The sequence below is a fragment of the Macaca fascicularis genome, chromosome 2 (genome assembly GCF_037993035.2).
Source record: "Macaca fascicularis isolate 582-1 chromosome 2, T2T-MFA8v1.1".
In the NCBI taxonomy this organism is placed as follows: domain Eukaryota; kingdom Metazoa; phylum Chordata; class Mammalia; order Primates; family Cercopithecidae; genus Macaca; species Macaca fascicularis.
Genome location: NC_088376.1, coordinates 64,025,243 through 64,052,897, shown reverse-complemented (window position 1 = coordinate 64,052,897; position 27,655 = coordinate 64,025,243). Strand labels below are relative to the sequence as shown.

The following is a 27,655-nucleotide window of genomic DNA, read 5'->3' as shown; positions in this document are numbered from 1 at the left end:
CATTCAAAACATTTTTAAAATCAGTATTGAAATACAACTTTTCTAAAATTTTAAGAAACAGAATTTGTAAAATATAATATTAATGCCCTAAAGCATTCTTCCAAATAAGAGGTCTATTTTTTCAGTATATTAATCTATCTGCAGTGAAACCTGTCTGGTTTTGTTATTAATGGACCTCCTTGACTTAGTGAGGTGAACTGTCAGCCCAGGTGGGGTGAAGAATGGTTGTGATAAAGGCGTGCAGCAGGGCAGCAATCACTTTACCCTCTGCAAAGGACACAGCTACCGGCCAAGGCTGGAACCAGGAAAACAATCTCAACCATAATTTAGATCTGATTATTATAATTTAGATCTGATTATTTATGCAGTGCCAACTAAGTCCTTGACTTACACTGCTACTATCTATACTTACTTTTGTTGCACACCCATTTTGATCTCTATATTCACCCTTATTATTTTCAGAGAACCTTCAAACTATCATAAGTAATTTTGCAGAAAAAGGCTATAAGGAAGAAGCAGTCAGGCCAAAGAATAAACAAAAAGAAATGGTGGGCCACGTTTACAGTCTTGATGCAAATGTGTGGGTTACAATCAGGGATGGTGCTCACGGCTGGGCGTGGTAGTGGTTAAATACATGATTCAGACCCACCTGATTTTGAGGAAAGGACCAGTACAATCAATACTGCACATCTTGGTAAAAGGAGTTTGAGGAGATGGATCTGAGAGTTTAGGTCAGCTATGCTTAGGTGTACAAAAGCAACTCCCTGGGACTCCCATCCATACACAGGCCATTGAAACCTGACGTGTCTCTCTTACCCCCAACTCCATTTCCCATCGATTCCAGAAGAAGTACGGGCATTTCTTCTGAGACAGAACTCCTCCTAAGGTTTCTGCTTTCCTAATTAGTTATGTATGAAGTTTAACAAGAAAATCCCTCCAGGGCCGCCTCCAGGCCAAGGATCTTAAACAGAAATGCTAGCTTGATGTCTGCCACTAAGTTGTGTAATCTTGGCCAGCATCAGCTAAAGGCACACATAACACGGCCGTGCTCGGAATGCAAGATGACCGCGAGGATCCAGAGGGCGCGCCATGCAAGCTCACAGGGCTGGGGGCCACCTGGGCCCGCGCGTGCAGCCAGGGGCTTCCGGCCGCGGCCCCGGCGCGTGGTCTGCGCGCGCCCGGCCGTGCGTGCGGCTGCGGGGAGGCTGCGTGTGTGCGCAGAGCGGGAGCGCAGTCCACCTTCCCGCTTCCGAGCTGGGTGCGCGCCGAGCACAGGAGGTGAGTAAGAAGGGCGGCCCTGCAGAGTCTCCGAGGCGGTTGAGACCTGCGACTGGGTGGCGGGCGTGTCCACTGGACCTGCCTTTCCTGGAACGCGCCATCCTTGTAAACGCCTAGACCCCGGCAGCTAGGCCGGAGGCACCGCCCACTCCTTTGGAGCGGAGCGTGGCCCAGGTAGAGTCGCCCGGCCTTGGCGCTCGGGCTCGGGCCTCGGCGACCAGCAGCTCCCCGCGTCCGGTGAGCGCGGGAGAAGGGGCCCAGTGGGGCAGTGGGCTACGCGGAGGGCCCAGGCCGCGGCCGCAGCCGCTGGTTGTCCACCTTACCTTGCGTCGCCTGTGCGGGTCCAGCCACCGTCAGATCCGGGTAGTGACCCGGGGCGTTTGCAGCGGTGCGGAGGAAGAGGACGGGAACGGTGTTACGGTATTGGTGGGCTCCTAACAGGCCTGCGGCGAACGCTTTCTTGGAGCTATGGGGAAGGGCCCCGGCGCAGGGCTGTCGGAGGGATTGGAAAGGAATGTGAAAGTCAATGGGGAATGAGGAGAAGGGGCGGGGAGAGAAGGAAATCCCACGGGGCTAAGGCTACAGGATTCCTACAGGCGGTGTTAAGGAGCATACAAGGCGTTTTAAAAGGATTCCTAGGGGTGCAACGGAGTGTCACTTTTCCAAGCAGGAAGGAATGATGCCATCCTCAAGCACGGGTAGTCGTTGAATTCAGTATCCGTTCACCTTCTTACTGCTGGATTTAGGAGGAAGATTTGCCGGTCTTTCATGATTTTGTTTCCTCTGCAGTTTGCGTTTAGAAGGTGGCTGTGTTGTCGGAAAAGCTGTCAAGGAAGAAATTGCCAAACCATGTCTTTTTTTTCTGTTTTCAGAGGTAAGGAAAATTTGGGTTTGCAGTGTTTGACTGGGAACAAGTTTTTTAGCTTCTCCCAGGAGGCTTAAGCAAAAGGAGGGCGCTGAATTTGTGCTCTTAGTATGTGTCGATGCTTGATAAAAGCACAAATTATCGAACATGTATCAGTCTGTAGAAGAGAACTGTTTTTTAAGAGATAAGAGACTGACATTTTTTGCCCTCATAGACTAAAATGTTCATTCAAATGAATGGCCTTTTTTTTTTTCTGTTCTTCTGTTCAGTAATTCACAGCAGATCTGAGTGTTTTAATTAAATTATGGAATACAGAAAACAACAAAAAACTTAAATTTCATCTGGAATTCCACAGGTGAGTTCATCTTACTTATAACTTATAAATTATCCTAATTGGTTAATAATGTCCGTAATAATGCCCTTTACAACGTTTAAGGATCATTTATGTAGCCACGAAGTTTGTTGTATATTCTAGTATGATTCTTTCATCAGAGGATTTGAAGAACTTCAACAGTGAAACTCTACTAAGCCATTTTGGATAATACATATTTTCTGTCTTTTTTCTTGCTTAAAAAACAGAGACAAGGCCTCTTTATGTTGCCCAGGCTAGACTAGAACCCCTGGGCTCAAATAATCCTCCCACCTTAGCCTGCAGAGTAGCCACGACTTCAGGTGTGTGCCACCTCACCTGGCTCTAGTAATATATATTTTTTCTAAAATATTGAAGTACTAAAATACCATGGTTTTTCAGGAAAACCCGATAACTATAAAAAGTTAATTCAGTTGGTTATATTTAACTTCAAGTTCTGACTCAACTCCCTTTATCCCTAAGAAAATGCTCCATTGAGTACTTTTTCTCTTTCGCCTTTGGATGGATGATGTCTCTTTTTGTGCCCAGCCTCCAGCTTTGTTCCATCCACCATTGGATGATGCAGGTAGAACTCCCTTTTCGGAAATGCCTTTGTCCCTTTCACAACTACATTGTGTCCAGACCAAATAACCTTTTAGAGGGATGGATCATTGTTGCTCACTGTGGGGTAAACTCCCACTGTGTGGTAGATAGCCACATGAATGGGGTCAAGCATGTGGGATCAAACAGGATACTCTTAATGACCTTGCACAACAGATGCATTCAAAAGTTACAGTTCATTTAACAGCAAACTGTTAGGCAAACATCTCTCTTGGGACTATGGACAATGCTTTTATACTAATAAAAAAGTTGTATATTATAAATATTGATTTGCTTTTGTTACCAGGCCTTTTGGCATATTGTGAATTAGAGGCTAGGGGAAGATGAGAGGATGAGCTAGAAATACGGCAATTTGTAGGGCCACATCAGCATGGGGAAGGAAGATGAAGCTACAGAACATCTGTAGGGTAGAGCCCCAAGTGCCTGAAGGTTGGGAGATTTGGCTGGGGAGATAACGTGCACTCCTTGAATCTCTGAGATATTAAGGAACTAAAAGCTAGAGTAGGTTATCAGTTTCCCACCCCATGTAATTTTGACTCTGAATACAGGTAGGTAACTAGGATCCCATTGTCTGTGGCTTCTCTTTCTGTGTGTCTTACCTAGAACTATATTTAGCTGTTTTGTTTCCAGAGTTTGTTTTCAAGAATGGAGTTACCACTTTCTATGCAAAAGCAGAATGGAGTAGCTGAGACAGACCCTAGGGCCCACAAAGAAAATATTTACTATCTGCCTTTTATGGGGGAAAAAAGTTTGCCCACTTCTGGGATAGAACATGGATTTCTGCTAAACTCTCAAGCTGTGCGTTTTGAACAGTCTCATAAATGTTAGAATAACAAAGTCCTCCTCTTAAAGCATTTCACAAGTCTGCAGCCACCTATTCCTGCAGCATGACATGAGGGCTCAAACTATATCTCATATCTGGAATTACATTTGACTACTATTTTGGTTACAGACTTTGTTGTTGAGAATGGAGTTACGCACTTTCTAAGATAAAAAGTTACCATCAAGTTTTATCTCTTAGTATTAAATAGTTCCTTTCTCTATACTGATACAGGCTGTAAATTTATGCCTCTATTGGGCACTAACACATTCTGAGAGTGCAAGCTCAGTTCCCTGCTGTGGATTTTGGTCACTAATTTAGAAACATTTGAGCTGGAAAGCCTCCCCCATGTTCTCTAGGTGGGCTTCACTGATGATGTTCGGTATGAAATGTGTAGTTGTGAGTCTTCCACCGTGCTCTGCATTGAGTGTCTGCAGCTTGAGAACAGGGCTTGTCTGTCTGCTTCCCAGCTGCTACACCAACCTCTAACACAGGTCCAGAACACTGAGTGAATGAATGAAATACCCTCAGATGACTAAGGCAAAGGTAATTGATGGCTTAACTAACAAGAATGGTAAAGATCTGTAATATTCTCAATTTAGGGTAGTAATGGGAAGAAATGTTAACTAGAGCAGCTCCCTGATGCCCTTCCTCCGGTGGATAAAGCTGTTTGTAACAAAACAGACACAGAAAGCCCAGCTTTCAGGGCAGTCTTGCTGCTGTTCTGCCTGACTTGTGTGATCTTTGCTCCAGTTTTCCTAGCTCCCTGGACCGGGTTGACCTGTTGGCTCTTCCCACTGACTGCTGTATCACGTGGTGCTCTCCAACTACTCACCCCGAGTGTAAAGGTGTGTCTGCTTCTGCTGCATTCTTTGCTTCCCACCCAGGAATCTCAGGAGGCTGTGAGATTAGGTGTGAGGGTGGTCTCTCCCAGGGCACTGTGCCCTGGCAGAAGGAACTTGGCATTTGGAGCTGAAGGGCTTGAGTTTGGATTCCATGTCTTCCTCTACCTGGGCTGCACTGTTCCCTGAAAAATGGGATTGATGTTAACACAAATTTAACAGTGTCATGAAATGTGCTTTGTAAATTGTAGTTAGAAGCACTATAAACTCTAGTGTCCAGAAGTTCACTATGCCTTTTAAAAAAAAAAAAAGCCCTGCTAAAAATCCTGATGTGTATTGCAAATTATTAAGAGTGATTTTTTATGTTTTTATTGGAATATGCAGTAGGGCAGAAGCAAAAAGAAAATTGCAGCTAAATTTTCCTTCTGAAGTCCTGCTGCTTTTGTTTGCTCCTCATTTTTCTCAGCCCAAACCCAGAAATCCGTAAAAGATTCTGCATGCCACAACCCAGAAATCTATCAGAGATTCTCATATACAGGGATTGTTTTACCTACAAGAAAGTAGTTTGTTTGCAAACAGTATATATAATATGTCTTACTTACATGTGTCTTTAAAAAGTCAGGTGTCTTCTACCTCAGCACACGGAAGCAGCAGGCTTCCATTTTAACGAGGCTTTAATGAAAGACATTCTCCCATATATCTTAGAAGATACCTGAGGGTGGTAGTGCTGCAACCAGCAGGGTTTCAAGGGCAGAATTGAGAAATGGTAATGGAGTATAGGTATTTATACTCACTGTCTACCTAAAACTGTGTGACAGCTACAGAGTGGTGCTCGAGGTGGGCTTTTTCTTAAACTCAGTAACTACTTCAAATTCATTCTTAAAAATTGAACAATTATATACACCATGGAATACTATGCAGCCATAAAAAAGGATGAGTTTGTGTCCTTTGTAGGGACATGGATGCAGCTGGAAACCATCATTCTTAGCAAACTATCACAAGAACACAAAACCAAACACCACATGTTCTCACTCGTAGGTGGGAACTGAACAATGAGATCACTTGGACTCAGGAAGGGGAACATCACACACCGGGGCCTATCATGGGGAGCGGGGAGGGGGGAGGGATTGCATTGGGAGTTATACCTGATGTAAATGACGAGTTGATGGGTGCTGACGAGTTGATGGTTGCAGCACACCAACATGGCACAAGTATACATATGTAACAAACCTGCACGTTATGCACATGTACCCTAGAACTCAAAGTATAATAATTTTAAAAAAAATGAACAATTTAAAATATGCCAAAATGAAACCTTTTCTATGAACTACATTTTAAATGTCAATAACAAAGTTGTAGAACCTTGTAGTTAGAAGGGACCTTTGACATTTCTTAGAATAACACTATTTTTGGTTTCTCATTTGCCTAGTGATACTTACATATTATTCAAAATAATTTGAAAATCTCTACCATGGCCCTTCTAAGTTTTTCTTGCCTCCAGAACAGAACATCCCAGTACCTTCAGCCACATGTCATGCAATCCTTATGCAGATGATAAACCCTTCACCGAACGAGTTACCCTCTTCTAACTTGTCAGTGACCCTTTCGAAATGGAACTCATATGGGGCTATGGAATTATGACCCCTTTTGCCCAGATGCTTTCTTGAACCTAGGAGTGTATTGGGGGGTGTGTGTGTGTCTGTGTGTGTTAGAGAAGGGGGACACAATCTAGTATTCACTTGTAGGGTTTCTGTTAGCACTGCCATTCATTCACAAGTACTTGGGAGTGCTTCCTATGTGCCAGGCACTATGCTAGGTGCTGGGGACACAGTGGTGTGCAAGAATGAACATCATCTCTGTGCTGGTAGGGCCAGATGGAGCCTGATAAGTAACCTAGCCCAATGCCCTAAAATTCTGTTGAGGAATAATTCCTCAAATTCAATGACTTGCCTCCCTGCCAGAACTAGAATCCTTGTTTCCTAACTGCCCAGTTATTCCTTTACATCACCACCTTTTATCGTATTGGACTCATACTCAGCTAAACCATAAGGTCTGTGTAGGCTGCTGTTAAAATGGCCCCCCATCCTGCTCTTGTGCAGCTGGTTTTTCGAACTCTGACATAGGACAATAAATGTGTTCCCATCAAATTTCATCTTGCTGTCTTTAGCTTTTTCTCACCTGTTAAAACCTTTTGGATTGTAATTACATATTTTAATGAATTTGTCATTTTTTTCCTGTGTTTTTCTTGCCTACAAAATTGAATAAGCCCATATTCCTTTGTCTTTAATTAGAAGTATGAAATGAGAAAAGGCTAAAGATAGGCCTGTGATTTTTTTCCCCCAGTTTGACAAAGATGCTCCAGTCAACCTTAGAACATCAGCAGGAGGGCAGGTCTCTGGCACTTTTGTGTAACACTATTCCCAGAGTCCAGCACAAGGCCAAGAAATGTTTCTTGAACAAATGACTGCATGAAAAATACACTGGCTATGATGGATCAGCCGATTTTTAAGCCATCTAACCACTGTCATTACTCACATTTTCCAATTTTGTTCAGAAGGACTTTAAGTGCCCAGCTCTCTTTACAGAGAAGCTTGATTCTTAGGTGTTGTCTAGGAGTTTTGAAGAACCCTATTGAAAATGGGGCTTAGGTTAGTCAAACAGAGCATTTTCAGGGAATCTCTTCTAGCTCCTGATGGTCATTGTGTTTGTGTCATAAGTGTTCACTAATGTTTACAGAGTCTCAGCAACATATTCAGGGTTATTTGGAATACAGATTACCATTAGTCCCTTCAGGGATTTCTCCATTGACAAAAAGTGAACTTGTTGGGGAAGACTTGTTGAAAACTGGGTGAGGATTTGGAAGAGCTCAGTATGATTTGCATGGGAATTGGACTAGACTTCCCTTTCTTGAAAGTTTCTGGTTTAGCCACTCGAATAGCTGGCATTACAGGCATGCACCAGTTTGCCTGGCTAATTGTTGTATTTTTAGTAGAGACGAGGTTTCACCATGTTGCCAGGCTGGTCTTGAACTCCTGGCCTCAAGCAGTCTGCCCGCCTTGACCTCCCAAAGTGCTGGGATTACAGACATGAGCCACCATGCCTGCGCAAAAGTTTGTGGTTTAACTTTGACAACTCTTCACCTCTGAGGAAGAACAGAGGTGTTGCATTATGAAAGTATGAAGACACCAGGCCAGTAGGATAAAACAAGGCAGGAAGGAAGCTTTTGTAGTGCAGTGGCTACAGACTCCACTTAGGGTGGTGAAGATAGCCGAGTTTTCAGTGCTTGGCTCTGCAGGCTCTGACACCCTGACTAGTGAACAGGTGTCCAAATCTCAGGCTGGTTAGCCAAAAGATAAATGTTATAATAATGGTTCCTACTTCGTAAGATTGCTGTAATCATCAAACAAATGGAAATACAAAACATGCTTACTACAGTGCCAGGACCAGGCAAGGACTATTGCTAAAATTTTGGAGAGAGGGGAGTATGAAGAAGTTGGATAGAGTAGAAAGCAGGTTCTTTTTGATGTAAGCCTTTGTTTGCCCTGACAGAGGAAAGTATATTTCATTTTTACGTGTTATCAAATTAAGCAAATATACCAATTGCTATTCATTCAGTAAATAAAATTTCCTATTATATGTCCAGCTGTATGCTCCAAAGTATGGAGAAAAATGTAAATCATATCAAATATGCACAATCCTCAAATAAAGTAGCCTGACGCCACTTGAATATCACATGCACTACAGCTGGAAAAGGTTCTTGTATTTTGCAGCTCTCCTCCAGTTCCTACAAGTGCCTATGGCGAGACTTTTGACAGTGTGAGTGGTGCCCAGAAAAAAATGATGTTCACTTGTAGGAAGACTATGGGGCAGAAAGAAAGATCCCGGGAGAGGGGAGCACATGTGCAGAGGAGGAACCAAGAAGTGCGCATTTGGCCTTGTGGATCTCTACCAGTAGTTCTTGGGGGCTCGTATTTGTGGGATAGCAGAACATCAGGCAGCGGGAGATCTAGGGGAAACAGAATCCTTGGACTCTAGGAGGAGAATTACTGATTTGGAAGGAGAAGGTGGATCCACTAAGATTTATTTGCATGTTTAATTGTATTATAGAGAACGTCATGCCATGTAAGACACATTTGGGAGTTAGGAGCAAGGTTTGTAAAGGAGATGTAGACAAATAATATTTGTAGAGGAAGCATATAGTGTGGACTCTAATAATAGCAGCAATACCATCTACTTAGCCCTTACTGTGTGCCAGCCCCATCCTAGATGTTTAGGACGTTTTATTTCATGTAGCTCTCCCAGTAAACCCCACGAGAAGGTATTATTGCTCCCATTTTACAGATAAGGTAACTGAACCTTAAAAAGGTTGAGTAATTTGCTGAAGTGAATTTCATTGCTTCTCAAACTTCAGTATGTCCACAAGGCACCTGTTAAAAATGTTTCTGATTCACTAGGTCTGGGGTGGGGCTTGGGGCTTTGCATTCCTAATACACTCCCAGGTGGTGCCCATACACTTTGGGGGAGGGGTCTAGGCATCGCATTCAAATCACCTGGGAGCTTTAAAAATACTGCCACCTGGTGCTCGCTTTGGCAGCACATAAACTAAAATTACTGCCACCTGAGCCCTGCCATGCTCTGAAACTCTCATTTAGTTGGTCTGGCATCCAGCTTTGCTTCCAGTGTTTTTCAAGTTCTTCAGGAGATTGTAATGTGTGCAAAGTGAGAACCACTGGGTTAAAGAAGAGAGGAAAAAAGTAGTGGTCAGATGGCACTGGCTGTGTTTATTTCTGTATAATCAGGGGAGATCCTCAAACACAAAGCAGCAGTGAGTTGTGAAAATAAATAGATGTGTAATTGATGAGTCTAATTGAATGGTAGAGTTTTATATTGCTTTATGAGTTAATGTGTTTAGTTTGAAAGGGTACTGGTGAAATTTCCCTCAAATATGTGAATTGATAACGTGAGTTATATAATAAGGAATATACATTATTGATGTAATGATGATTTGAATTAATATGCACAGGACCTTTTTTTAGGCAATTAAGATTTCCACTCCCTTTGCAGTATTTTATGTAGAAGAAAAGTTAGAATGTTGCAAAACTGACAGTAGTTTGGTAATTATCTATAATAGTTAGCATATGGATGATCCTGAATCTAGCATGCTTGGACCTAAAATGTAGCTAAAATTCGTTTGTTTTTTTTGGACCTTTTAAAATGCACATGATCAGAGTTAGCATAGCCTATTACAATAAGGTTTTGTTATTAGAAGAGAGCTGTTGAAAAGCATAATCTAGGCCGGGCGCGGTGGCTCAAGCCTGTAATCCCAGCACTTTGGGAGGCCGAGGCGGGCGGATCACGAGGTCAGGAGATCGAGACCATCCTGGCTAACACAATGAAACCCCGTCTCCACTAAAAATACAAAAAAATTAGCCGGGCGTGGTGGCGGCGCCTGTAGTCCCAGCTACTCGGGAGGCTGAGGCAGGAGAATGGCGTGAACCCGGGAGGCGGAGCTTGCAGTGAGCCGAGATCGCGCCACTGCACTCCAGCCTGGGCGACAGAGCGAGACTCCGCCTCAAAAAAAAAAAAAAAAAAAAAGAAAAGCATAATCTAACAAATTCAGTTTACTTTTGGATTCAATTTATTCTTGGCAATATTTACTAAGTGGATAAAAGTACGTTACCAAACCATTTACAAAGTATGCGAATATTACAGAGCGCCTACTATGTGTTAGACACTGGAAATATGGCAGTGAATAAGATAGGTCAGGTTTTCCCCCTCTTCAATCTTACATTCTTTTGAAGGGAACAGACAATAAACAAATAGAAATAGATTTTTTAAAGTCTAGATAGGGTTAAATGCTGAGAAGGTGTTAGGTTTAAGTCCCAGCTGATGTCCGACAAGATGTTAGGTTTGAGTCCCAGCTGAGGTCCGAGGGGAGTGGGTGGATGGGCGAATAGCTGAATGAACACTCGGGGGGCTGTAGGCAGGTGAAATGTAGTTTTATTCAGCAGCTTTTTAATCAGCAGCTTACTTACACTAACTCTTTCTCACAGTTTCTTTATCTTGGCTGTTTACTTCAGCTTTGTGGCTCCTCTTATGAGCCTGCTCCTGCTGCCCCCACCCTTGCAGCTGCACTCCCTGGCCTACAATGCCGGCATCAGGGTTAGCAGCCTATATTTTCCCTCTGGACATAAGTCCTCTTTCCCGAGGCGACCCACTCTCCCTTACAGGGGTCAGTAGCATCACTCTCTCTGGGCATTAGTGCACCCCCAAGCCATGTCAAGCCAACTCAAGCCCTGTGCACAGCATCAGCAGGGCAGTTATACCTTTTACAAACAATAGCGACTCAAAGCCAAGTATAAACTTACACAGACAGGTTATCTAACAAGTTAAGTATGCGCCTGTGCCCTAAACTTGCTAAGTCACTTTGACCCGAATGTTCGCCTTGGCCTATTCCTTAACCAAAGCACATTCATGTACTTTACGGAAGGGAATAATGAGGGATGTGATAGAAAATAAGTGCTGGGAGAACTACTTGAGATAAGGGGTCAGGGACGGACTCTCCTAAGTGACACTGTGCTGAGATCTGAGGCATGAGGAGCCAGCCTTTCCAAGAACCAGCTTTTTGGTTGGAGGGGCAGAGTAAGTGCAGGCTCCGCAAGGGAGCAAAATAGTTGACATATTCAGGGATAAGAATGGGAGCCAGGCCGGGTTTGGTGGCCCACATCTATAATCCTAGCACTTTAAGAGGCTGCGGTGGGAGGATTGCTTGAGTCCAGGAGTTCGAGACCAGCTTGGGTAACATAGCAAGACCCCATCTCTATATATTTATATATGTTTTTAATTAAGAAAAAATTTAAAAAATCAAAAATAATGGAAGCCATGTGGTTGAAATAGGATTGGGAGGGAGTAGTAGTAGCAGATGAGAAAGAGGCTTATATAAACCCTTGCAGCCAGAGACTTAACAGATCTTCATAAAAAATGTGAAACATTGTTGCTGGCATTGTGACACATGCCTGTGGTCCTAGCTACTGGGGTGGATCACTTGAGGCCAGGAGTTCGAGGATGATTGTGCCTGTGAATAGCCACTGCTCTCCAGCCTGGGAAACATAGCAAGACACATCTCTAAATTTTTTTTTTTTGATGTTAATATTGTTATTTTTAAGCTTTTATTGTCTCTGCTTTTTTGGCATTCCCTAAATTTTCTGTAATGAACATAATATTACATTTGCAATTAGAATAAATATATTTTTTAATGATTACATTTGATTTCTTTTTGCAGGAAATAACCAACGTTTTTGCACTCCAGGAAAGAGTTTCGGGTTATTTTGGCTTAAATAGTTGTGCTGTTGTAGTATCTCTGTTTGTCTGTTTTCCTGGAGTCTTTGCATTTGAACACCAATACCCCCATTTATTTTCTAGTGACCTCCAGTATGTTTTTGTAGTAAAATAAAAAAGTGTGTATCTGCATGAACGATTAGTTACTATTCTTGTTAAAAATTTGTATTTTAGGTTTTAAGGGTAGGAATTTTGAGTCTTCCTTGTGAAAATGATAAGGCTGTGATGCTGCTATACTGTTTATATCAAGGTTCAATGGTTGCAAGAAATTAAAACTCAAAGCAGCTCTGGTCAGAAGAGCTCCTTAGCATAGGAAGCATAGCGAGCAGGCAGCACACTCCCTGGGATCTAGCAGCCAAGAACGTGAGATCTGGAGTCTTGTTTGAGTTTGTCTCCACCACTTACAAGCCTGTGATTTTGAGCATATTCTCCCTAAGTCTTAGTTTTCTCACCTATTAAAAGAGGATAATAGGGGTTTTTAAAGCACCTTAATTCATGGGACTCTCATGAAGATTACATGATCTGGTGCCTGGAAGCAGTTACTGTTGCCATCTCCTGGTACCATTGTTAATACTTGTTAACACTGAGTGCCCACAGTGATACACAGAATGACTGACCAGACTGCTAGGCTTTTAAAAAATGTTTGTAATGAAGTATGACATGCAAAAAGTTGTAAGGTGAATTGTCAGAGTAAACATGGCTACCACCTAGAAAGTCCCCTCATTCCATCCCAGTTATATTTCCTCTGTCTCCCCAGAGGTTGCAGTGTCCTGAATTCTAACACCATAGCTTAGTTTGCCTACTTTTCAACTTGGCGTAAATGAATCATAGTGTCTATTCTTTATGTGCTTGGCTTTTTTCACACAACATTATGGTTGGCAGATTGTCCATGCTGTGATGTGGTGTGGTAGTTTGTCCATTTTGGATAATGTGCTGTTATATGGATTTCTGCCTGCTATTGTGGGTGGATATTTGGGTTGTTTCCATGTTGGGGCTATCATGACTAGTGTGCTGTAATGACTTTTCTTGTACATTTTTTGAGGGGGGGCTGCCATTAGAAGGACTTGAGCCCCCACTTGTATATTTCTTGATGTCCTTGACATACATACACATTAATGGTGAGTGTCCTGCCTCAAGTGGGATTGTTGTATTGTGGGGCACATATATGTTCAGCTTTAATAATTCCTAAAAGTTGTCTGAAGTAAATGAACCAATCTGTATTTACTCCAGACTACAACTACAATTTTTATGGTTTTAATAATTCACAGAAACTGACCTCTTAAATCAATAAATACAGAGACCTCCTAAGATGGGGTTTCCAAAGGTGTGGAATACAAGTCTTGACAGAGGCTCTGAAAATTAAACCTATTAAAATTGGCTCGTTGTTCACAGAAATTTGAGAAACATTGCATATTATATCCTTTTCTCAGAGAATGTACCTTAACATACTAAAAACTCTGAGAAGCCCTCCACTTAAAAAAAAAAAAAAGAATAGTTTAGGCTGGGTGTGGTTACTCACGCCTGTAACCCCAGCACTTTGGGAGGCCAGGGTGGGTTGATCATGAGGTCAGGAGTTCAAGAACAGTCTGACCAATATGGTGAAACCCTCTCTGTACTGAAAATACAAAAATTAGCCAGGCGTGGTAGCATGTGCCTGTAATCCCAGCTACTTGGGAGGCTGAGGCAGGAGAATAGCTTGAACCCAGGAGGCAGAGGTTGCAGTGAGCCAAGATTGCGCCACTGCACTCCAGCCTGGGTGACAGAGCAATACTCCATCTCAAAAAATATATAATAATAATAATAGTTTGTTTGAATGATTTCTGGTTGTTTTGGCCCACGGAGCCTTTTTGCGTCTGTAACACCTGTAGATAAAACAGAGATACAGCCTGTGATTGTTGAGGCATTGGGAAGGAGACGGCCATCTTTGGCTGCTGTAAAGCTACAGCATTTAATAACGGAGGTGCTGATTACCCCCTCTGAGAGTGGTGCTTTCATTGATGGTTGAAGCATTGGTACACTTAATACACTGGAAGCTGATAACCTTTTTATTTTTGGAGGTTTTCTGAGCTTTTCTAGTATGTGAGATGTTTTTTCAACTGCTGCAGATCAACCCCTAAATCAACAAGTAATTACTGGTGGCCTGCTGTTCACCCAGCATTGCACTAAGTTGGTGGGATAGATAAGAACTGTTTGCTTAATGGAAATTGCTTATAGTATAGTTGGCAAATTCATGTGTAGTTAATATAAGCACAAATTTATCTTAAAAAATTTTTTGTAGGTATGGGGTATCACTGTGTTCCCCCAGGTTGGTCTTGAACTCCTGGCCTCCAGCGATCCTCCCGCCTTAGCCTCCTAAAGTGCTAGGATTATAGGTGTGAACCACAGTGTCAAGTTTATCTTTTAGAAAATGGAAATTATTTTTAAGTTGTAATTTCTTTCTTGACAGTGATGTGTGGCATTATTTAAGAAGTCAGTAATAAAACAATAGCATACTTCCCTGTTGGGCCTTTTCATATTGTTTTCTATTCATCGCTATTGTTGATTCTTCTTTCCGTCCCTCCTTTGGGACGTGGGAGTTAGAACAGTGTCAGGGTCCTTGTAGCCCACTACTCAGCTGTCCTAAGGAGGCAGGCCAGCTGCCGTGTGCTCTCACTATCAGGAAATGAGCCAATCCGAGGTCTCTGGCCAGTTTGATTTCTGTGACACACACATGCTGTGAACACAGGGGCCATTTCAGTTGAGCCTTTGTGTATATGGCTGAGTATCATTTTAAAAATATGTTTATCGATTGATGGTTGTACATATTTATAAGGTATATGTGATATTTTGATACATACATACAATGTGTAATGATCAAATCAGAAATTTAGGATATCTATAACCTCAAAAATTTAGCATTGCTTTATGTTGGGAATATTCAGAAACCATTAAGTGCTCTTGGTCCTGGGCCAGGCTCTGTGCTGACTGGTTAACCCAAGTTCTTTCCATTAAACCTCACAATAATTGAATTGGTTTTGTGATGCCTGATTCATAGCTGAAAAATGAAACTTTTGAGAAGGTAACTAACATGCCTAAGGTCATACAACTAGTCATTGTTGCCGTCAAGATTTAGGGTGGATTGGCTCTGATATCCAAAGCATTTTTATTATGCTTTTTTCCTGTTTGTTTTCATAAACTTAAAATACAAAGAAAACTAAACATTAGAGAACACCTATATTTCCATCGCCCTGAATTAGCAGCTGTTAATTATAGTATAGTATTTGTGACCAGTGTTTTTTTTCCCCTTTAACCACATGTTCCTTTCATTCTTCCTGCTGATGGGTGTGGTATGTTTTCCTATAGTCCCATTAAAATCATTATTTCCTGTAGTCCCATTAAAATCATATTCATAGTTGCTTCTAAAGGCTAATCATTTCTTGTGTTTTAGAATTTTTATAAATGGTAATTTATACATGTATCATTATATAACTTGTTTATACTCAATGTTTTATTTTTGAGAGTTAAATTGATGTACTGTGTACAAATCCAGTTCATTTAGCTATCATATGGGATTCCATTGGAAGACATACCAACTTTTATTTATTATCTTATGCACATACATTTATGGATTTGATTGCTTTCTTGTGATGTTCCTTAGCTTTTCTTTCTATCCTCTGTATTTATTGTAAAATTTGATTAGATTCCAGTTAAAAATTACATTGTATCTCATTAGGAAATATCTAATATGTGTTTGTTCCATCATTTATGATGTTAAGATTAATTATTGGGTTAAGAGTGGTGACACCCTGATCTTCTAATGTAAAGTTTATATTTTTTCAGTTCTTGCAATTAAAAAGTAATCTTCATGGTGTTACTTTGGCGTCATACAGATAGCCAATTCTCCATCAACCTTTTATTTATTATCAAAACCCTGATGAATAATCATCAGTAATTTCATGAAAGATTGCAAAATTACAATTTTCTTATTCTGTCATTCCATCTATAGTAGTCCCTGCTTATCCATGGGGGCTATGTTCAACACCCTGTCCCCCAACCATGCCTGAAACCACTGTAGTACCACACCCTACCCAAGGAATGCCAAGGTCACCTTTTCACTTAAAGGAAGCACTTTGAGCTTCTCTTTGACCTATCTGAATTGTCAGCATCCCTACTTTTCTGCCTTGGGGCCATTGTTAGGTAAAATAAGGGTCACTTGCACGCAAGTACTGAGATACCATGACAGTGAATCTGATAACTGAGGGCTCCTATGTGACTAACAGGTGGGTAGCATATATAGTGTGGATAGGCTGGGAAGAGGGAGGATTCATGTTCCACCTGGGACAGAGAAGGATGGTGTGAGATTTTGTCATGTTACTCGGAACAGTGTGCAATTTAAAGCTTATGAATTGTTTATTTCTGGAATTTTTCATTTAATATTTTCAGACTCTAGTTGACTGTGGATAACTGAAACTATGGTCCAGGAAACTGCAGGGGTGATTGCTATACATTTCTAATTGGCATTTTTCTTTAAAACATTTTTAAATTATTTATTTTTGAAGCAGGATCACACTTTGTCACCCAGGCTACAGTGCGGTGGCACAATCACAGATCACTGCGACCCGGACCTCCCACACCCAAACCATCCTTCTGCCTCAGCTTCCCAAGTAGCCAGACCACAGGCTCATGCCACCATGCCTGGCTAATTTTATTATTTTTTGTAGAGACAGGGTCTCACTATTGTTGCTCAGGCTGATCTTGAACTCCTAGTCTCAAGTGATCCTCCCACCTTAGCCGCCCAAAGCATTAGGATTATAGGTGTGAGCCATGATACCTAGCCTATAAGTGGCATTTTTCTATAAAGAGCTTTTTCTCTTCAATTAGAGCTATTTGCTTCCCCTGAACTATAGATGATTCTTTAAAGCAGGAAATAAAAAATGCTATCTTTCCTCCATCACCCCAGTAATTTTCAAGTAAGAGATTGGTATAGTAGCTCCTGCATTGAAACGTTTTACATTGCTCGTGTGCAGTGCAGATATGGTGTTCTCTTTAAATTTATGGATGAAACAAATTGTGTATATGAGGATTTTGAGCTTCTAAACTGTTTTTGTTGTTTTTTTTTTTTATTTTTAGTAGAGACGGGGTTTCACTGTGTTAGCCAGGATGGTCTTGATCTCCTGACCTCATGATCCACCCGCCTCGGGCTTCTAAACAAATTTTTAGGAAATTTTATGGTTTTTAACTTTTTTAAGTGTTTTCCATATTTTTTGCAATTGATTTATAATTGTGCTGTGGTTAGAGAATGTAGCCTATATTATTGTTTTTAAAATTGTTGAGAAGGTTTATGTTACCTAATATTACTAGTTTTCTTTTTAAATGTGTTATGTTGTCTTAAGAATGAATGTTTCTATTCTTTTTATTAGATGAAAGGTACTAAATGTTTCATTTGATCAAGATTAATATTATTTGAAACATTCGTATCCTTTTTTATCTGCTTGATGTATCAGTTACTTAGATTTATTAAAAATCTCCCATTATAAATTTTCCCATTTATACCCATACTCTTCAGGTTTTGCTTTATGTATTTTGATGATATGTTTTTATGGTTATAGAGTTTCATGATTGTTAAATTATCTTTTTGGATGGTTTCTTCTATTAGTAATAACATCTCCTTTGCCCGTTATTAATGATGTTTGTTTGTTTATTTATTTTGAGACAGAGTCTTGCTGCTCTGTTGTCCAGGCTGGAGTGTAGTGGCAGGATCTCAGCTCACTGCAACCTCTGCCTCTCAGGTTTAAGCAGTTCTCCTGCCTCGGCCTCCCAAGTAGCTGGGACTACAAGTGTGCACCACTGTGCCTGGCTAATTTTTGTGTTTTTAGTAGAGATGGGGTTTTGCCATGTTGGCCAGGTTGGTCCTGAACTCCTGACATCAGGTGATCCGCCTGCCTTGGCCTCCCAAAGTGCTGGAATTACAGGCATGAGCCACCATGCCCAGCCTGAGAGTCTTTTTTTAGTAGATAAGTTTACGTTTCCTTAATTAACAGCACATTTAGATTTATTCCTGCCATCATCTTTTGCATTTTCTGTTTGCATGCATTTTTTCTTTTTCTTTCCCATTTTCCTACCTTACATTGAATAGACAGATAACTGACTTTCTTCTATTTCTCAATCAATTTGGAAGATATGTATTCTATATTTGTTCTTTCAGTGATCAATGTAAAGATTAATGTACATTCTTAAATGAACTTTTTAGCAAAATGTGAAGGTTTATCCATATCTCTTTGTTCCTTAAAATATGCTAAGAATGTTAGCATATTTTAATTTTCCTGTGAAACATCTTTTTGTAGCCATCATGTCATTTTTACCTAGTATTTTAATTACATTTTTTAACCACATGAAAAAAATTTTTGCCCCTCCCTCCTTTTCAGGATAATCTATTTTGATAGTAAGAATCATTTTAGAGAACACAAATAGGATGGAAATGATGCCAAGGGTAGAACCACAGCTGATAATAACAGCTTCTGTTTGTTGAATACCTAACACAGGCCAGAAGCTTTGCATATATTATCACTAATTTGCACTATATTAATATCTTCAATATAGAGACAGGAAACTGAGACTTCAAGAGATACATACCCATTCATCCTGGCTGGTAAAGGATGGAGCTGGAGAGTGGACTTTAGTAGCTGGCTTTGGAGCCACGTGTGTTGTAGGTGACCTAGTCTGTTCCGGCCAGTTCTTTAGAGTCCGTTCCTCGCTTTGGACTAGATAGTTTCACCTCTCTTTGCTGCTGCTTTATTTTATTCATGGGTCCATAAATGATAGACAAAATAACCGTAGTCAACATTCTCACATTTAGAAACGATGGCTTATAGAATGTGTAAAAAGTAACTTTTATAATAAGGTTTGCCATTTTAAGTTCTTCCCATTGTTGAAGAGTAGTAAGGCCTTCATCATCCATATGCAATTTATAAATGACACCCCTTACAACACTTTCCTTTGTTTTTCCAAAATCTGTTAAAATCTGCTGATTTGTTAGAATGAGATACTTGTTGTAATAAATGTACAAGTCGTTAGTGGCTGAGTTGTAAATGGTGCCCTCAAGGGTTATGTAAATGCTCAGCCAGGTGAGGAGAAAACATATAAAGGCAGTGTTAATTTCATAATTCTTGTTCTCAAACTATTCCACTTCAGGTTTTTTTCTGGGATTGTCAGTGTATGGCTAGTAAAGGGGATAGGGGAGGATAGGAGGTGGATGGACAGATCTATATTTTATCCTTTAACAAATGGAGATAGCATATCAAGCTTCAGTGTCCATTGCACTCCTGCCGTAGGCCTCACTTTGTCTTGCACTTTGACTCCTGAGAGAAAAATTGTTTTTGCCAACAAGGTCATAGAATGTAAGTGGAGAAGCAAGACACATATACATGGAACCGAACTGGAGAGAGTTTGCTAAAACATTACATTCCGTTGTGTGGGTTAAAATATGGAAAGCATTACATACAGAAAAGATAATTGTGGCGAGACGTTATCAGGGCAGGTAAGAGATGACCAGATGAAGAGAACAAGGAGCCTTGAAATCCTGTTATTTTCATATGTATTAAGAGATAGAGGGGCTGTATGTCCAGAGACCCTAAAGTTGACCCAAGGTAGAACCCTTGGTAGACCAGCCTTCCCATAAGGACATTAATGTCCATTCTCCATAGTGAATTCCAACTTTCCAAGAACTCTCCCCCATATAATTGTGGGTAAAAGGGCACCTGCCAGCAGCCTCCTCAGCCCACCCTTCCTCATGTTGTTCATCTGTCCCTTATGCTAAAATTCCTTAGCATTTGGTGTAAACAGTGTGTACTGCACTGTGGTGCCATGTTTACATGTTGTCTTGGGATTTCTTCTTTCTCCTGTCTCCTACTTCCTTTGGTCTCCTTAGTGCCTGGTCTTTGGAAGTAGAAGATGTCCAGTAAACACACATACATGAATGCCTGCAGACTGAAGTCTGTGCCCATGGTGCAAGGAAAGCTCTATGGAATCCCAGATTATAAACCACCCTCTGCCTTGAGATCAGGAACAGAGCTGAGGCCTTGCTGTCACTTTACAGTCTGAATGTTCTATGCCTCTTCTTGTCTCAGCTAGAGCTTCTGTGTAAAAGCAAGTGTTCTAGGAGTTTCCGTCCCATGATTCTGATTGGGTGTGTGATTTCTGAAGAGGTTGGAATGGGAAATGTGGAAACTTAGTACTAAGGACGGGCCTTTGATTTAAACAGTTGCTGTCCAGACTAGCATTTGAGTTTAACCAATGAGGTAAAAGAAGGGATAGGTGGTGTTTGGGGCAAGTCAAAGCTGTTTCGTAGTCAGTGTTTGAAAACTCAAGAGAGATGATCCTATTTGTGTCTGGAGGACTTGCCTTTCAGGTGAAGAATCTCTACCTTATCCCACATCAGCAGTCACTAATAATAGAATAATGATCACTATAGGGTTTTTCTTATCCGAATTTGCCAGAATCCATATCAGAACACACAGCTGAGAAAGACCCTTCGTTTATTTGGGCATGTGGCTAGTAATATCCCCTTGAACTAAATCCTTTTTTTATAGTTAGGAGATACATTTTATTTATTTGTTTTTATGGTAGATTTATTTTTTAACCCACCATTACCCATCTCTTTCTGTCCCTATCCTATCTGCACCTAGGATAGAATTACATTTAACAGTAACCTGTTAATTTAGATAGAGTAGGATAACTCTACTCCAAAAATAATCAAAGGATGTCTAACATTGGTCTTGATGTAAGAAGCTAAAATAGAGTTTTGGTTACTGGTATTTATTTGCTTATAGTTAAATGAAGTAGATTCAAGTCAGGACTTTTTGTTTTACTCTGGAGATTTTGTTCTACCCTTTCTCCTTGAGTAGATAGTCAGATGTCTTTTGAAAATGTGTTTTGGGTATGGAATATTAACGCAATTTTCGATAACTCTTCCAGAATTTTCAACTCGCGTGCTTCTGAGCTGCTGTGGATGGCCCCGGCTCTCTGGACTGTCCTTCCGAGTAGGATGTCACTGAGATCCCTCAAATGGAGCCTCCTGCTGCTGTCACTCCTGAGTTTCCTGGTGATGTGGTACCTCAGCCTTCCCCACTACAATGTGATAGAACGCGTGAACTGGATGTACTTCTATGAGTATGAGCCGATTTACAGACAAGACTTTCACTTCACACTTCGAGAGCATTCAAACTGCTCTCATCAAAATCCATTTCTGGTCATCCTGGTGACCTCCCACCCTTCAGATGTGAAAGCCAGGCAGGCCATTAGAGTTACTTGGGGTGAAAAAAAGTCTTGGTGGGGATATGAGGTTCTTACATTTTTCTTATTAGGCCAAGAGGCTGAAAAGGAAGACAAAATGTTGGCATTGTCCTTAGAGGATGAACACCTTCTTTATGGTGACATAATCCGACAAGATTTTTTAGACACATATAATAACCTGACCTTGAAAACCATTATGGCATTCAGGTGGGTAACTGAGTTTTGCCCCAATGCCAAGTACATCATGAAGACAGACACTGATGTTTTCATCAATACTGGCAATTTAGTGAAGTATCTTTTAAACGTAAACCACTCAGAGAAGTTTTTCACAGGTTATCCTCTAATTGATAATTATTCCTATAGAGGATTTTACCAAAAAACCCATATTTCATACCAGGAGTATCCTTTCAAGGTGTTCCCTCCATACTGCAGTGGGTTGGGTTATATAATGTCCAGAGATTTGGTGCCAAGGATCTATGAAATGATGGGTCACGTAAAACCCATCAAGTTTGAAGATGTTTATGTCGGGATCTGTTTGAATTTATTAAAAGTGAACATTCATATTCCAGAAGACACAAATCTTTTCTTTCTATATAGAATCCATTTGGATGTCTGTCAACTCAGACGTGTGATTGCAGCCCATGGCTTTTCTTCCAAGGAGATCATCACTTTTTGGCAGGTCATGCTAAGGAACACCACATGCCATTATTAACTTCACATTCTACAGAAAGCCTAGAAGGGCAGGATACTTTGTGCAAAGTGTTAAATAAAGTAGGTACTGTGGAAAATTCATGGGGAGGTCAGTGTGCTGGCTTACACTGAACTGAAACTCATGAAGAACCCACAGACTGGAGACTGGAGGGTTACACTTGTGATTTATTAGGCCCTTCAAAGATGATATTTGGAGGAATTAAGTATAAAGGAATTAGAGGTTTTTGCTAAAGAAATTAATAGGACCAAACAATTTGGACATGTCATTCTATAGACTAGAATTTCTTAAAAGGGCGTTACTGAATTATAAGCTTACTAGGCTATAAAAACAAAACAGTGTGGAGTTTTATTTATTGAACAATCTAGTCACTTGAAGGTTTTGTGTGTATCTTATGTGGATTACCAATTTAAAAATATATGTAGTTCTGTGTCAAAAAACTTCACTGAAGTTTTAGTGAACAAAATTTTACCTGTTTTTGGTCATTTTAATAGGTACTTTAAGATGTTGCAGTATTTCACAGTTATTAATTATTATTTAATATTACTCCAAACTTTCTGTGTTTTTAAATGTTTTGACGATTTCAATACAATATAAACAGGATAGTGAATCATTCTTTACATTCAAACATTTTCCAGTTACTCAACTGATCAGTTTATTACTGATATATCACTCCATTAATGTAAAGTCATAGGTCATTATTGCGTATCAGTAATCTCTTGGACTTTGTTAAATATTTTACTGTGATAATATAGAGAAGAATTAAAGCAAGAAAATCTGAATTATTGTCTTGTTTTTAAAAATATAGTCCCTAGTATTTTTAGAAGTCACTTAATCTGTCTCATTTTTCCACCTGGAAATTAGGAATAATGTAGAATGCCAGGCAGTAATTTCCTTTTGGAAAGGACTCTGAAGGCAGAAAAAAAGGGAGAGAACCTCATGGGCAGAATATTATAAAAAGAGTGTCATATTCCAGCATTTGAGTTGGAAAGAGAAGATTGAAGATCGAAGTTGCATTATTAGTCTGCCCTATTTTTTTCCTTTTAACAATCAGTTTGTGAATAAATAGGAAAGAAGCTGCCGCTGTTACGAGTTTCTCATCAAGATGAAAGCCCTAATGTGTAAAGTCAAATCTGATTTAAATTTTGTGCTTTTGTATTAAGACATTTCTTCATGTGGTGATATATCTTTTGTTGGACCTGCTAATAGTAGGTCAAAGAGGAGTACTCCTTGTCCCCTATTCCTGGGATTATGCAGTTTTCTTTTTAGAGTTTATATAGGGCAAGTGGTTATTTTTTTCTGAATTATAGGATGGAAAAAGATCATATCCTTTGTCAGGAAATATAAACTTGAAAGTATGTAGTCAGCTCTTGTAATATTCATATTTATGATTGTCCTGTATGAAAGACAACTTCAGTTAAAACTGTAATGTGTGGTTCTCTATAACAAGGCGATTTCTGTTTCCCAAGGCTCAGACCTAATCCAGTTATATTAAAATCAGTTAAATGAAATATTCTATGGAATCGATCTATGCCCTTGTTAATCTCCATCCATATAGGAGTCACTTTCTTTAAGACAGATGGTGGTAGTTATTTTTGTGGCATGGTTAGATTTGACTGGTTTTGCAGAAGATTATAGTCATGTACTGCATAATGACATATACAGTAGTGATCCCATAAAATTATAATGGAGCAGAAAATCTATTGCCTCATAATGTTATAGCCGTTGTAATGTCATAGCCTAGTGCATTACTCACGTGTCTGTGGTGATGCTGGTGTAAACAAACCTCTTCACTGCCAGTTGTATAAAAGTACAGCACATTCAGTTATGTACAGTACGTAATACTGATAATGACAATAAATGACACCGGTTTGTGTATTTACTTTTCATCATTATTTTAGAGTGTTCTCTTCCTGCTTATTAAAAAAAAAAATGTTAACTCTGATACAGCCTTGGGCAGGTCCTTCAGGAGGTATTCCAGAAGAAAGCATTGTTATCATAGGAGATGACAGCTCCTTTCATGCTATTTCCCCTGAAGACCTTCCAGTGAGACAAGATGTGGTGATGGAAGACAGTGATACTGATGATCCTGACCCTGTGGGCCTAGGCTAATGTGTGTGCTTGTGTCTTAGTTTTTTTTTTTTTTTTTGAGACGGAGTCTCGCTCTGTCACCCAGGCTGGAGTGCAGTGGCCGGATCTCAGCTCACTGCAAGCGCCGCCTCCCGGGCTTACGCCATTCTCCTGCCTCAGCCTCCCGAGTAGCTGGGACTACAGGCGCCCGCCACCTCGCCCGGCTAAGTTTTTGTATTTTTAGTAGAGACGGGGTTTCACTGTGTTAGCCAGGATGGTCTCGATCTCCTGACCTCGTGATCCGCCCGTCTCGGCCTCCCAAAGTGCTGGGATTACAGGCTTGAGCCACCACGCCCGGCCGTGTCTTAGTTTTTAACAAAGTTTAAAAAGTAAAAAAATAAAGTTTAAAATAGGAAAAAGTTTATAGACTAAGGATATAAAGAATATTTTTGTGCAGTTTTACAAGATATTTGTGTTTTAAATTTAAGTGTTATTACAAAAGAGAGTTTAAAAGTTTGTAAAGTTACAGTGATTTAAGTTTAATTACTGAAGAAAGAAAATTTTTAAATGAATTTAGTGTGGCCTACTTTAAGTGTGCCGTGTTTGTAAAGTCTACAGTAGTGCACAGTAATGTTCGAGGCCTTCACATTCACCCACCACTCACTCAGTGACTCAAACAGAGCAAGTTCCACTCCTGCAAGCTCTGTTCGTGGTAAGTGCCCTCCCTACGCAGATGTACTATTTTTTATCTTTTATACTGTTTGGTGTTTTTACTGTGCTTTTTCTATTTTAGATACACCAATACCATTGTGTGACGGTTTCCAACAGTAAGTATTCAGTACAGTAACATGCTGTACAGGTTGGCAGCCTAGAAGCAATAGGCTCTACCATGTAGCCTAGGTATAGAGTAGGCTATACCATCTAGGTTTGTGTAAGTACACTCTGTAATGTTTGCACAACAACAAAATCACCTGACGTATTTCTCTACAACATATCTCCATTGTTAAGTGCCACATTTCTGTACATCGATGTTTGGGAAGCTAACTCAAAACATTTCTAGAGAGAACTTTTAACACACAAAAAAATTCCCTTTCACTTTTAGAAAAGACAAAAACAAAAAACAAAAAACACCAAACAAGTAAAATGTGAATAATTGCCAAGTTTCAGAAGATTGTTTCTTCTGAACTGAAGGTTGGTGTCTAAAAGAACCTACAAAGTTAAATGATTAGGAAAACATTAAGAGATTGGGTCATTATTTTTTTTGTTTTTAACTATATTTCTTAATAAGCTTTCAGGAAGTAAATATTAGCTATGTTATTAAAATCATGACCTGGTGTTTAATCAAATCAGCAGCTTTAAAAATTTTAACTCATATAACAACGTTTAATACTGGGGCTTTTCCTTGCGGTGATTCAGCCCCATCTGCCTTAGCCCTGCCATCCCCATAGTTTCACACACCCTCTGCCTCACTTGCTTTCCCTGTCTGCAAGTGTTGAATTTGTGACTTAGCACATTAGTTAGCTTTGCTAAGGGTCACAAATGCTACAGTAACACCCAAATCTCAGACTTGATGACAACCAAATGTTTTCACTCACATTGCATGGCAGTGGTTGGCTGCAACCCTGCTCCGTGTGTCTTTCATTCCGGGATCCAGGCTGAGGGGCAGCCCGTTTGGAACATGCTGTTCTTACAGAAGGAAATTAAAAAGCTGGTGGAAGCACAGTGGCATATATTAATACATCCACTGGCTGAGACGAATCCCTTGCCAAGCCCAGTGTCACTGAGGTGGGGAAGTACATTTCTCTTGCAGGAAGTAACTGCAAGTGGTGTTGCAGCATGCAGGAATGTGTTCTTCCGCAGAATGAGGTACGAAAAACAGTGCAATTGTACTGTGAGCTGCCACACTCAGTGTCTGAAAGGGAGACGGAGCCTTCAGACAATGCTAGAGAACTCTGCAACAGACCCCAATTTAGGCCCTGTAAACCTGCAGAAACATAAGACATAAAAATTTTTGCCTAATGCTACCAACTTTGAAGGTGGTTTCTAATGATGATAATTAAAACAGTTCTCACCAGGGAAATTTCCCATTGTCTGTGGCCCCGGGGCCAAGCCTTCTTTCCTCACATCTGGCCCCTCCTCCATACATGCCGGTCCTTACCCCTGCTTGAGGTTATCAACGAGTAATTTCCAAAACTCCTTTCCACTTAGCCCTCTTTGTTTCCACTTTCTCCTTTCAGACCATGTGGGAAGCAAGACAGAAGTGAATGCTACTTATATTTCAAGCCCCCAACCCCCCCCCAAAAAAATCAAGGCATTTCCCAGATAAAAGGAAGTCAACTTCTCTAAAAATAAATTTTGCCATTCTCTTAAAAGGTTGCAGCAGCTGCAGTGACAATTCTAAATGCCACTCTTCCCTCTATTGCAACATATGTACAAACTGTACAGAAACAGGATGAAAATATAACAAAATTTGAACAGAAAATGCCTCTCAAAGATTTCTTCCTACTTTAAAAGTACCTTTTATTATTTCATTCTCAATGAGGATAAATCATTTTTATAACAGATGTTTTAAATATATTAACAAATTTAGGTAAAGATAAAAAGTGGCATCAAAATGTCACGAGCAAAGACTGCTGGGGTGCAAGCCAAATGCTGTGTTTGCCGCTGAGCCCTCAGCCTCGCATGCCCACCGTCCCGCTTCTATGCAGGGAGGGGCTGCCTCCCATCTCAGTCACTTGTGTTGTTTAAGACAGGGTCTCGCTCTGTCACTCAGGCTGGAATACAGTGGCATGATCATAGCTTACTACAGCCTCAGGCTTCTGGGTCCAAGTGATCCTCCCACCTCAGCACCCCCCAAGTAGGTGGGACTACAGGCGTGTGCCACCACACGTGGCTAATTTTTCAAAAACTCTAAAGATGGGGCTTACTATGTTGCTCAGGCTGCCACCGCTCTTTACCAGCCTTTCTTGCTCCTCATGTTTTGACATCTGAACCAATCCCAGCCAGTGGGACTCTAGGCGATGTCTGCTGGTGGGCTTCTGGGCTTTCTAATAAAGACAAAGTGTCCTTTTCTTTGGCCAGGTGTTATGTCTGCAATGATGGTATCTGAAGCAACCATGTGGATCCCATGAGAACAGCCTAAAGGCCAGGGCAGTGGCTGAGATGGAGAGCCTGGCTCTTCATGACATCATTGGGCCACTGAACCAACCCTGTGACCACAGACTTTTTGCCCTTGCATATGTGAGTTAACCACCATGGTGGGTGCCGTGGTCTGTTACAGCTGAGGACATCCAAACTGTAGGAACATAAGAAACAGTTTTCCCCTTCCTGAGGATCTGGGCCAGTGATGAGTGGGGCTGATGTGAAGAGGTAAACCCAATTTCCTATGAGGCAGACAGAAAGCAGCTTGTCCGTGACGCGGGAGCTCTATGCTCTGGGATGCGTCTTGGTGGAGAATGGAGCCCAGCCTGAGTGAGCAGCCCACACTGATGGA

At 40.8% G+C, this 27,655-nt stretch overlaps 2 protein-coding genes across 15 annotated transcripts in view; one reads left to right on the top strand and one right to left on the bottom strand.

Annotated features, from left to right (window-relative positions):
• NMD3 (NMD3 ribosome export adaptor) overlaps positions 1-1,813 on the bottom strand; it is a 166,485-nt gene extending 164,672 nt beyond the window's left edge. For all 4 annotated transcript variants that reach the window (XM_015445265.4, XM_015445266.4, XM_015445268.4 and 1 more), the window contains exon 1: positions 1,602-1,813. The gene's annotated coding sequence lies outside the window, so the exon portion shown is untranslated. The remainder of the gene's footprint in view (positions 1-1,601) is intronic.
• On the top strand, positions 1,162-23,970 carry B3GALNT1 (beta-1,3-N-acetylgalactosaminyltransferase 1 (Globoside blood group)). 11 transcript variants are annotated; one of them, XM_005546267.4, is made up of 4 exons: positions 1,162-1,278; positions 2,068-2,152; positions 2,413-2,498; positions 21,066-23,970. In XM_005546267.4, exon 4 carries the CDS (start codon positions 21,100-21,102, stop codon positions 22,093-22,095), a length of 996 nt encoding a protein of 331 aa, XP_005546324.3. In that variant the 5' UTR covers positions 1,162-1,278; positions 2,068-2,152; positions 2,413-2,498; positions 21,066-21,099; the 3' UTR covers positions 22,096-23,970. The 11 variants fall into 11 exon arrangements, with proteins under 11 accessions (XP_005546324.3, XP_073887442.1, XP_073887440.1 ...); XM_074031341.1 differs by having other exon boundaries at positions 1,162-1,515; XM_074031339.1 differs by having other exon boundaries at positions 1,162-1,698.
• The last annotated feature ends 3,685 nt before the right edge of the window (positions 23,971-27,655 follow it).

Coding starts and splice junctions, on each gene's coding strand:
- B3GALNT1 (XM_065540134.1), top strand. CDS start 21,100: ATGGCCCCGGCTCTCTGGACTGTCCTTCCGAGTAGGATGTCACTGAGA.